Here is an 11,889-nt window from a genome sequence, read left to right as displayed (position 1 = left end):
ATGAGACTTTGGCAGATCTGAATCTATGATTTTGTCAATAGACAATTACTGTCTAAGCTTTTGGACTAAAAACTATTAAACTTCATCCAAATAGACTTGTAGGAACAAGAGGTAGGGGAAGACCTACTACTGCATTATCTGTGGTGAGGGACACGTCTCAGTGCAGCATCTTCTCACCTGAAGACACACACACACACACACACACACACACACACACACACACACACACACACACACACACACACACACACACACACACACACACACACACACACACACTCATCCTTGTAAGTTGTCTCGCTATCCACTACAAGATACTGTAAGTAGTGGTGCATGCCTGAAATGATGTCTTTAAATGGGTCAGTAATTTGGGGAATTGTTATACATTGGTGGTGGATTCTGAACCCCTGAAATCTTTATGTATTTCAATACCCTCTAACTGTAACAACCCATGTTGCTAATTTAAGATCAAAATAATGATTCCAAGTTAGAGGTGCACTATGTGGTTTTGGAGAAGACATTTTAAATCAGAAGAGAGATCTTCTTTGACTGATTATTTTTCTGCTTGAAAAAAAAAATCTCTTTGTTTTCATGGCTGAATAAACAAACTAACCTCAAAAGGACAACATCATTTCATACTGTTTTACTTTGTGTATATTTGGCAGACCCTTCCACCTTTCTAGCTTCAAACTGTTCTCAGGACCTTTTCCCCCCCTCTGAGAACAGGTTGTTTATTCAGTTACGGAAAATATTTTGTATTACTTCTTAATTGATTGGAGTTTGAACTTCTACTCCAAAACTACATAATGCCCTTTAAACAACAGAATATAGAAAAAGTGTGACACTGAAAGTTTAAAGATAATACTGAATCACCCAGCTGTAGTCATCAGATTAAGGGATAAAATGTTGTGACAATTTATCTTTCAAGCAGCTTGTATAGACAAAACTTTAAGAGAAGAGATTGAGATGAACACCATTAAAGCCACACACAAAATTGGGTGACATGCTTAACGGCACCCCAAAATCCCCACACTTTCAAATTCAACACACAGTGAGGTCAAGTTATCATTTTATTAAATACATCAGGCAGTGTGTCTCCAAAAATAAGAGACCTGTGGTGAAAGGTTCAGACCTCGGCAGGTATCACTGACAAACATCTGCAACTGCTCCTGTTGAGCTGAGAGCAGTTTCAGGCTCTCATCTGCAGCAGAGAAGAGAGACCACACCACAGTGGGTTGATATTATCGATCGGCTTCCAGGTGGGAGCAAACAGCTTGAATAGGCTTAAGATGATAAAAGGTGATGGAAGCCACATCTGAAGAAGTCTAAGTCGATCCGCACCTTTATTTTATTTACAACACCCTTGCTGCTGTATTCATGCTGGCTGCTCTCATGACCCATTATGAAATGAGGGCAGATAAATCCAGGATAAGATTCAGGATTATTAACAAGTAGGTGGGAAAAAAAAGAGAGAGACTGATAAGTGAGTGACTTATCAGTTAGTTTTGTCCTCCAGACGATCGCACGGTATCAATGACCTTCAGTGTATCACGCATTTATTGTGGTGTCAAATGTCATCTTGTCTTCCAATAAACTGATGAATCCAAACCAACTAATACAGATTTCGTCCCCTCACCATGTAACAGTGCTGCTCCTTTTTCCTTTAATCATTGTCATGATTTAAGTTTAGTGAGCTGAGCTCTCAACATCAACCCAAACCTCACAAGAATCCAGTAGTATACCAAGAATACCAAAAGTGTTTGTGGTATCAAAAAGGGACCTTTATTTACCTCAAAATAACACCCTCATCATTTTAAGGATTCAGTGTCTTGCAATAGGATGAATGGTGTCTGTCTCAGAGTCATTTGAACAAAATGCCAATTTCTACATAATGTTGCTTAAAAAAAAAGGAGGCTCTCAAAAGTGCTGTTGTCAGTTTAACAGCAACTTCAAAACTTAAAATAAAAGTGAAAAGCTGAGTGAATGAGTAAAGACTTAGATTTTGTTATAAGGCAAGGCAAAGTAGCTTTATTTATAAAGCACATTTCAAAGTCAAGTTAAAACAAGTCAGTTCTGTTTACATAGTGCACATTCATAACAACAGGTATCTCATGAGACTATTCAATTAGAGGAGCTCCTGGACAAACTCTTTAATTTACACTCCAAATTCTCCCATGAGAATATACTGCTTCACAACACAATTATATAAAACTGTCCAAAAGAAATAAATCTCAAGTGCTCACAACCCAGATTTTCACCCAAAAGAAACAAACAGAGGGCCAACGGATGGTGTTGATGCCCCAAAACACACAACCAACTGAGCAGGGGAACTGCAGCCCCCTTATATACTCTCCCTCAGCTGACTGATTGCAGCCAGCTGAGGGAGAGCATGACAGGTGCACCCAGTAGCCTCTGATTACCTGTGACCTGGATCTTGAGAAATCCCTGTTAATATCAGGCTATTGGGGAATCTCTGATCTGTCCATAACACAGGAAAATGATAGAATATAAGCATGTAAGAATATAAGCAAAAGAAACTGAATACATGTGATGATCTTTCAGTGCCACCTGCTGGATATGTCAGACATTACAGGTCTATATTCATTGTGCTTTATCAAGAAATTCCTCTCTTTAAAGCTATTCTAGGGACTATTTCTTCTGCAGAAATAATCTCTGACTAAAACTTCTCATACTAGCAGGGATAGACACATTGCTGTTGAATTGTTTAACTTAACTCACCGAAGCCCATGTATGATTCAGCTCAACCAAAAATCTTTTTTCCTTATTCTATTTTTAGAGGCTTAAAAATGTAAAAATCATCAATTAATAAATGAGAAAACTGGAAAATATTAGAAGTAAAATAACAATAGATTATGTTTTCTGGTTCCTCTCCTGTCAATCATCTCAGGTCTTAAGAATCTTTGGATTCTTCATGGTGCTCCTGTGACCACTGCACTAAGCTACCAGGACACTGGTTAACGTTTGGCAGAGGTTTACAGCGGTCAACTATCGCTCTGACCTCTCCAACCTGAACACCGTAGTAGTTCCCTGTAATGACAGTCCAACTGGTTCTCCCATTTTGGTAGGTGCGTGTCAGTCGGGCTGTGTATGGGATGTCTAGCTTGTAATTATATCCCACCATACGGGTTGTGCAGGAGTGGTTGGGTGGGACTTTGAGGTCTACGGTAACAGAGTGCAAATTTTCCTCTATCATGGATTCCCCCTTTAAGTACTCCACTGTTGTCTGAAAACTTACATCAACTTTTTTTTCAAAGAGAAAAGGAAGTCCTGCGCTGACTGAAATGTGGACACCAAAAGTGTTGGAAAAACCAGTGTCCCACCTGTGTTCCACTGTGCTTGTCTTTGAAAGCGTGACTCCTTTCCCAACTTCACTGCACGCATAGTTGGTGATGGTAGAGAAGCGCATGGTCTCTGGAGGATACTGGAAGATTACACCACTTTCAATCTTATACTTGACATCAGAGATGTGCTCACTGATCACATCCTTATTGACTGTCAGGACCTGGTACCCCTTCCGGTAGTAGTACTCTTTGTTTTTCCAAGGAAGGAAAAATGCCCTGTGCTTGGGATGCACCTTCCCAAGCCCATACCTGTTCATCCCAACATATATGTCACCCCCTTTGCAGGTCCTAACTGCATACTGAGGCACTGAACCAAAGGAACCAGGCTTCCACTCAAGAAACTCAAAGTTATCCTTATTAACTAGGATCTCAAAAGGGGAACAACGGTAGGCTCGACCTGCGAAGGGGTAGTGGCAGTACGGACCCATTCTGGGGTTGAAGAAACCGGCCTCACATCTGTATTTGCAGATGTAGTCGTAACGACGAGTATGACGATTGTATATGGCAACAGCTCCATCGGGAAGAGAGCCTTGCCAGGTTTGCCATTTCAGGTTGGCACTTCCAAAGTCGAAGGGTAAAGGCTGACTGCGTCTGCTCGCAAGCTCCACAGGAGGAAGGAGGAAGCCTTCATCTGTTTGCATCGGATCACTACCATTGATTTCAGGAATCCTGTCTTCCAGATCTGGGTCCAGGTATGAGACTGTATTAAAAAAAAAAAGTAAAATACACCGATCAGCCAAAACATTAAAACGACTGACAGGTAAAGTAAATCACATTGATCATCTTTTTACAATGCAATGTTGTGTTGAGAATAACCTGGGTCCTGGCATTCATACGGATGAAACTTGACACAACCAAACACTGTTATAAACCAAGTACACCACCGCATGGCAGTAGCACACCCTGATGCTAGTAACCCCCCTTGAAGGACAATGCTTCTTGCCACACCATAAAAAATGCTTACGAGTGGCCCAAGGAACATGACAATAAGCTCAAGGTAGCGACCTTCTGGCTTGGTGTAATGACTCTTTAAAAACCAAGAGGCTACATTTCTGCTAGTTATGTTGGTATTGCTTTTGACCGTAAGGTTTTATGTATATTTAGCATTTAGTATGTGTTATTTAGTATAATGGTTGTATACTATGTCTAAAAGTAATATTACAGGTGTGTTAGTCAAAAATCATACTGTAAAAATAAAATAGATCTATTACGAATAATGGATAGTTTGACCAGTTTTATTAAAAAAAAAAGAATAAACTACTGTAAAGTTTGTGATGCTTTTAACATCCAGACAGAGGTCTCGCTCCCTCTCTCTCTCTCTCTCTCTCTCTCTCTCTCTCCCTCTCCCTCTCTCTCTCTCCCTCTCTCTCTCTCTCTCTCATATATATATTTATATATGAGGAAGTACTTTAAAGTTGTCAGGGCACATAACAGTCATCTCTGCAGCTATCTTGTGAATTTATCACCGTGCCATAATCAGCCCTGCTATTCCTCTGTTTGTGTGATTTGTGATATGATCACTTGTCCTTCCTTAATTTGAATTCTGCAAAATTTCAGCAAATTACTAAGTGCTTTACTGCAACATTGTTTATCCGTTCATATCAACTGCACAGTCTTGTTTTATTCTGTGTGTTACATTTAGGGCATTTAGCAGACACCTCCAAAGCGACTGACAGTAATTCATACATACATTCATACACTGATGGCAGTGGCTGCCATAAAAAGAGCCGACCAGCAGTTTGGGGGTTCAGTATCATGCCCAAGTACACTTTGACAGCAGGGGATTGAAACAGGGACATTCCAATAATAAGACTCTGGCTCTACCCCTGAGCCACAGACAATGTTTTAAACATTGACAGAAACAAAATTTGTATTAGCGAGCACTGAAAACAAACAAATAAATGATAACTGAAGACAGATCAACAAGAGAAATTAATAACAATAATAATAATAATAATAATAAAATTACCATTTATGTCTTCTGTGCTGTTCATAGTATCAAGAGAACTGGCTGAGGACAGAGCCAGCAGGGAAAGCAGTAGCATCATTGACAGCTTCATCTGGAGTTGAAACACAGAACAAATTCAGTGAGCTCAGTTTCTAATAAAATCCTAAAACACTGGTGACGAATTATCGGCAACAAGGAATCTCGGCAGAATCATGTAATATATTGTCTTTCTGCAAACTGAAAACATATATCATTCACAATAACAAGTATGAATGCAGTCCTGATGGCTCAGTCACATTAGTGGGATTTAACAGAACTTGGGATTTGCAGAGAAAACCCAAAATGTTTTTTATGAAAAAAAAAAAAAATTCATTTTTGAATACTACATTATTTATCATCTATTTACAAAAGAGCAGGCATGTAGGGCTGGCACTCAAAAATACACTAAGACAAAAACACAATGAAAAGTACTCACCATCACTGTCATCTGAATGTTGTTCACCTTCTGTTGACTCCAAATTTATAAGGGAGCATCAGTTTCATTTTGACTCAGCTCCTCTACCATTAAACACTGATTGGTCCAATGAGGTTAGAGAAACAATCACTGAGAGGTCTTTTATCATGTCAACAAGTTGTATAAAATAAAACAGATCTGTGGTGGCCTTTCACTACAGAAAAGTGGATTAAAGGGAAAACACTGACAAATTAAAACTCAACCTGTATTCTAAAATGTTTTGTAGATGGTAAACATCTTCTTTCTTTTAATAAACTTGACCATATAAACTACAAATCATGTTTCTATATAGATCTTTATTATATATTTGTCTAACTAACTCCAGGAAAAGGATATCTGTATAGTATTATTGTACTGAGCATATGCATGTCAAGTGGGGTTTTTGTAATAATCCAGAAGTAAAGCAGAACATTATGTTACTGATTACAGTTCAGGGCACAAATGAAGTTTTCTTGTGAATAAGATTTATTTTTTTGCACTTATTCACCAAACAATTTACCACCTATAACCCACACACTCACACGTCCATTTTGTGCTCAGTTGCTACAGTGGATTTTTTTCATCACGTTCCATGCAAAAAAATGTATGAAATGATAAGTAAAAGTAAAACACCCGAGGGGCCACTTCCCTTTTCTTTTTAACATTTAGAGAATTTTTACACTGTCGTATTAGTACTTTTACTTCAGTACATGATCTGAATACTGCCTCCATCACTGACATCTCCCTAAAACCTAAAAAACTGCTAAACTACCAAATCTTGTTCAGAAACTGTTCTGGCTGTGTTGCTTGCTGGTTTTCAGTTGAAATCTGTTCATAAAAGAAAACCTGTGAGAAAATGTTAAAACAAGTAAATCTGGTGGATGAAAGGCCTGAGAAATGCATTTAACAAGAGGAAGGCCACAGATTAACAGGCACGTGCTGTATGCAAGAAAAGCCTTCAGGCAGAGGCTGAAAAACATGATCATAAATCATGATCAAATGAAATCCTAGATGTTAAAATGATATCTAAATGTAAACAAGCCTCCCCTACCTTGAGAGATAAATGCATTTCCTTATTCCCTTTGTCAGTTACAGTAAGTACAGTTAAATTAGACTGGTAAATTATTGATCTACAAAAGAAAAGAGAAAGATAAGGCGGTGTTAGACACACAGCACAATCATTAACTAGTATTGTTTTTTTCCAGGTTTCCAGTTGGATTGTTGTGCACCATCTGAGCCCCACCCAACACCTCGAACTGCCTTCTGTGCATTGCATTTATCACCTCCCACCTCCACCTGCACATCCAACACAAGCGCCATTGTTTTACAACCCGGTCCCTAGGTTCTTGTATGTCAGTTAATTAACAGCGATTAAACACAGCTTTATTAAGGATTATATACCATGTTAACATAATAAAATTTAAAAAAATTAAAAAAAATTAAATAAAAGTTTGAATTTAAGTTTAAGTTTGACTGTGCGAGGTTCTGACGTCCACTGAAGATACAGTTGAGCAAGAGCTGCATCAAGTATTCTTCTTCATGTATGAATCAGTCACCCTGCGTGAACCAGCACAAGTCACCCAGGAATCATCCACTGCATGGGATGTAAAATAAAGACATATAAGACAATAGCCAATAGTAATAAATTGTATAACATGTTTCCTGTTCATTGTTGTTTGCATTTTCTTTATCAAAAACACGTCTCTACTCTCAGCTCATTATCAAGCTTTGCTGATAACAAGCCATTCATTTGAATCAGGTGTGTTGGAGCAGGACAGGTTGCCAACAGGACCAGGACTGACGTCTCAATCAGGACTCATTTCCTTCGATTTTGTTAAAATTTCTTTAAAAACAGCGAGTAAATATTTATGTATGTAAACAAGCACAAGGGGAGTTCTTTTTAGTAGACTTCAGGGAAGCGTAACAGAAAATAAGTTGCCCTCTCACTTCCATGTGATAAGGCCAGATGGAATAAAATGTGTGGTCATGGTCAGTTTGCATATGGACAGCGAAGACGTGTCCCCAATATTGTACTCAACTTAAAATCAGCTTTTTTTAAATTACAGTGTTTGTATTGCAGCTGTGAACTCAGTTTTTTAAAAGGCAGTCATAAACATGAGGAGGCAACTCTGGTGCTGAGAAATGAAGCCAATATGGAAGCACCAAAACTTGCAGTGCCTCAAATGGCCACTTGAGCCCGAAAGCGAGACAATCCACAGAAAAGCCCATGTTAAAATGTCCAATTTTACAGCAGAAATAAACAAGTGACTGTTCAAAAAAACACATTTTGGTCACTGAAGCAAATGTGTCCCAATCTTTTTATAACTCACTTGTTTACATTATATTAAGGCATAAAGTTGCATATAATTAAGGGTGTAGCTGCTTTGAGAGAGCTAGCTGACTGCTTGCCTTCAACTCAGCAAAAGTTAATTCCAGTTACTGAATTGTTTTTTCTTGTATTTGTGGTATTGATGCATTTGAGATTTTTTAATGCAAATATCAGATAAATAATATGGCTGTCTCTGCAGGTGACTGGGCAAAAAGTCCATTGTGGAGGGACAGAAGCCGGTGTCTTGGATTGATGAGAGACTCTTATTGTAATGTAAACTAACTCTATTATGTGTCTGCTGAATGGAGGAAAACGTAACGTTAGCCTATGATACTTCATTGACGTGGGGGTGTGGGGGGGAGAAAAGACACTGCAGGCTAACAAAAAGTATCTGCTGAACTCTGTTCAGATTGAACTCACTATCGTGTGGCTTACGTAAAATATATTCTGTCTGATTGGGGCCACAGGTGTGGTCACTGTTTACCCATCAGGTGAAAGTGAAAGTATGTAAAGTGTTTGTTCAGTGACTGGGCCATGAAGCAGCTACAGTATAAAAGCCTGAAGAGGACTGGAGGTACATCCGTTGATGGACACTGGGATGGTGAGTACTTTTTATTGTGTTTTATGTTTTCAGCTCAAGTTTTTTTTTCAGGTAGTGGTAACTTTAATCAGTGTCATATAAAATTATGACTCAGTTTCAGAAAATATTTGGACTTTAGTTAAGGCTTATTCTGACTTATTTCCTGTACCCTGAGATAAAGAAGAGCTGATTACATTTTTTAGTCTCCATCAAATTCTGTACTTCTAAAATGTTTTCCTTAATCCTCAAAAACAAATGTACCGTGTGCAGACAGCCCAGTCTTCATGAAGTGAGCACTGAACGAAGATGATGTTCTGTGTTTTATCTCCAGATGAAGCTGTCAGTGTTGTTGCTGCTGGTCCTGCTGCCTCTGTCCTCAGCCACGCCTCTGGACCTCGGAGACAACACAGAGCAGAGAGATGGTAAAAACACATGAGATTATGACTTTGGGAAGATGTTGAGGTGCATGTTGGTTATACAATGATGCAAATCGCTCTAAAAGTCACAATAAAATAAAAAAAATATATTTCTCCTTGTCTCTTCCTCCTGATACAACATGAGGATGTTTGGCTGGAGGTATTTACTGACCGATTCATGCTTTGGAGCCACCCGGTAATATCAGGAGAGTCTGATTTCTCATGATTTGCCGCGTCCATGTTCTCCTTTATACTCAGATCATAGTCACAGTCCAAGATGATCCACGTTCTGTCTCACTGTGCCTTTATATTAACACATGACAATACTTTGACTTAAATACCAATGTCAGAATGCCAAAATGTGTCTAGAATGTTTACCATTATGTGTTAGCAAGCCAACATTTGACAATTAAAACTAAAACAGGCTGTAGCTGAGGAGGTAGAGCGGGTCGTCTAGTAATTGACAGGTTGCTGGTTGAAAAAACCCTGGCTCCCCCAGCTGCATGTCGAAGTGTTTTTGAGCGAGTAGTGTATTGCAACCTCCTTAAGATTAATCCTCTTGGATCTATGAATGTGTGTATCTATCCAATAATTGGGAGATATTCCAGTGTGAATAATGGATATTGGAGTGGCCAGTTGCTGATCTCAGTGTCCACAAAAAAGAATAGAGTTTTTTAAAAAATGTGCTTTTATAACTGTTTTGCTTCATATTTTCAAATGTTTTCTTTCTGTTTTTGCCCTTTCTCTCATACTAATACAAATCCTTGTCTCAACTTTCTCCATTTCTTTATCCAGTCTCTGAGTTGACCGCCGATGGATCAGTGCTCGCAGATCGACCCCCTTTGACTGTTGCCAAGTTGAGGCAGAGGAGGCAGGTTCAGTCTTCTACTCCTGTGTCTACTGATAGCTCTAACCTGGAGTGGGTGATTTGGAACAACTCTCTCCCTAACGATGCTGTTGCAATTTACAATGAATATGTTGGTCGTACTGATTATGTCTGCAAATTCCAGTGTGAGGCTGGCTTTTATAATCCTAGTGAGGGTCCTTATTGTCACTATGCCAAATCAAATAAAGCATATCTTGGTTCCCCATTTGAGATCCTGGTAAACAAAGACAACTTTGAGATCCTGGAGTGGAACGATGGTTCATATGGTTCAGTTCCCCAGAATTCAGTCCGAACCTGCCCTGGGGTGAACATATATGTAGGGCAGAACAAATATGGACTTGGGGAAGTGTCTACTCAGGATAAGTGCTTTTACCTACCTTGGAAAGGTTCTGAATATTGGTATAGAGACTACCAGGTTCTGACCATCAATGAGAATATAGTTAGCCAGAAGATCTATGATGTCAAGTATATCACTGATGAGTCTAAAACCTTTCAGTATCCTCCAGAGATCATGCGTAAAACAGTCATCAACAACAATGAATGCAGCACAGTGACTAAAACAGATACCCTCACACAGTCATATGAGGCGCAGCAAAGGTGGGACATTAACTTTTCTTTCAGTGTGGGTGTTAGTACGACCATCGAAGCCGGCATCCCTCTTATCGCCGAGGATGATGTCACATTCAGCACTGAGGTGGCTTTCCAGTACTCTAAGGGGAACACTGTGACAGAAACTAACACAGACACTGTTAGTGTGGAGATCACAGCCCCGCCAAACCACTCCTGCACTGCTACTATGAAGCGCCTTAAGTACAAACTTAACATCCCGTTCACAGCACTCTTCAGCCGCACCTATGGTAACGGGGAAATCCACACGATGTCTATCACAGGAATGTATGACAGCGTTCAGACAGCAGAGATCCAGGCTGAGATGGACCGATGTGAAGTTCTCAACAACTCCAAGCCTTGCACATGAAATACCAAAAGCCACATAATGTGTCACATAATGCATCTCTATATTTGATGTGGGGGTTGGTAACCAGCTCTTGTTCCTGGGATTCTGTGTAATTTAAATGCTTTTAATGAAGACACTTTGAATGGAAGCTAATGAATGAATGTAATATAATGAGTAGAACATAGAAGATATGATGTTTAAAAAATTGGTGCCTTAATGAATTGTTTTGTTTCTAATATAATCACCTGACATTTCAAAATTCTTTTGTTACTCACTTGGTTTCATTGTGCAGTTTGACACTAGAAGGATGTTTCACCTCCTGCAGAGAGGGAGAAGTTTCAGCTCACCACAAATCTTAGTTTAAAAGCATTTATGACAGTGGTTTTGACCACGTTTTGTATTACATATATAGGGCTTTGAACTCCTTTTTGTACATTACTTTTAAATAATCTTTTATTTTTTAATCCATATTGTTGTTGCTGTACACACTTTGTAAATTGGCTTTAGAAAAGTTTTAAACAGGTAAATGATGTTTTCTGAGGTGAGTTTCAGCATTGTTTCAGCTGGGAGCAGATCCTACATTTATTTTGTGCATTGCAATGTCAGATATTGGTGTCTAATAAAAACACATCCACAAATAGATGGCTGTTTTGATAATAACTTTTGTCAGTTTTCCAGTATAAGCACATTCCAACCTGCTTAGATTGAGTAGTGTGGACTTTAGCTGTCAGATTCAATTTGTCTTTGACAGACCAGCTGTTTTCAGTACTTAAATACAGATGTGTGCATGGTAGCTCTCATAAGAATACTCATCACCTGTCCAAGGAAGGTAGAATGAAACGTTTAGACTCACCACACTGTCACCTTAGTGGCATAAAGGAACTTGTTGCCTGGACACGATTTCCTATTCAGCTGAAGTA

At 39.0% G+C, this 11,889-nt stretch overlaps 2 protein-coding genes across 2 annotated transcripts; one reads left to right on the top strand and one right to left on the bottom strand.

Moving 5' to 3' along the window:
• Window positions 1-1,796: 1,796 nt before the first annotated feature.
• On the bottom strand, window positions 1,797-6,070 carry LOC119019688 (natterin-3-like). The gene is made up of 3 exons (XM_037098483.1): window positions 5,786-6,070; window positions 5,332-5,422; window positions 1,797-4,062 (listed from the first exon to the last, which is right to left on the bottom strand). The coding sequence occupies exons 1-3, from the start codon at window positions 5,795-5,797 to the stop codon at window positions 2,912-2,914; spliced, it is 1,254 nt and encodes a 417-aa protein (XP_036954378.1). The 5' UTR covers window positions 5,798-6,070; the 3' UTR covers window positions 1,797-2,911.
• Window positions 6,071-8,625: 2,555 nt separating this feature from the next.
• LOC119020324 (natterin-3-like) lies at window positions 8,626-11,501 on the top strand. Its single transcript, XM_037099595.1, has 3 exons — window positions 8,626-8,733; window positions 9,044-9,134; window positions 9,924-11,501. The coding sequence occupies exons 1-3, from the start codon at window positions 8,719-8,721 to the stop codon at window positions 10,988-10,990; spliced, it is 1,173 nt and encodes a 390-aa protein (XP_036955490.1). The 5' UTR covers window positions 8,626-8,718; the 3' UTR covers window positions 10,991-11,501.
• Window positions 11,502-11,889: the final 388 nt, after the last annotated feature.

This window comes from Acanthopagrus latus, chromosome 5 (assembly GCF_904848185.1).
Source record: "Acanthopagrus latus isolate v.2019 chromosome 5, fAcaLat1.1, whole genome shotgun sequence".
NCBI lineage: Eukaryota > Metazoa > Chordata > Actinopteri > Spariformes > Sparidae > Acanthopagrus > Acanthopagrus latus.
This window is presented reverse-complemented; position numbering and strand designations above follow the sequence as displayed.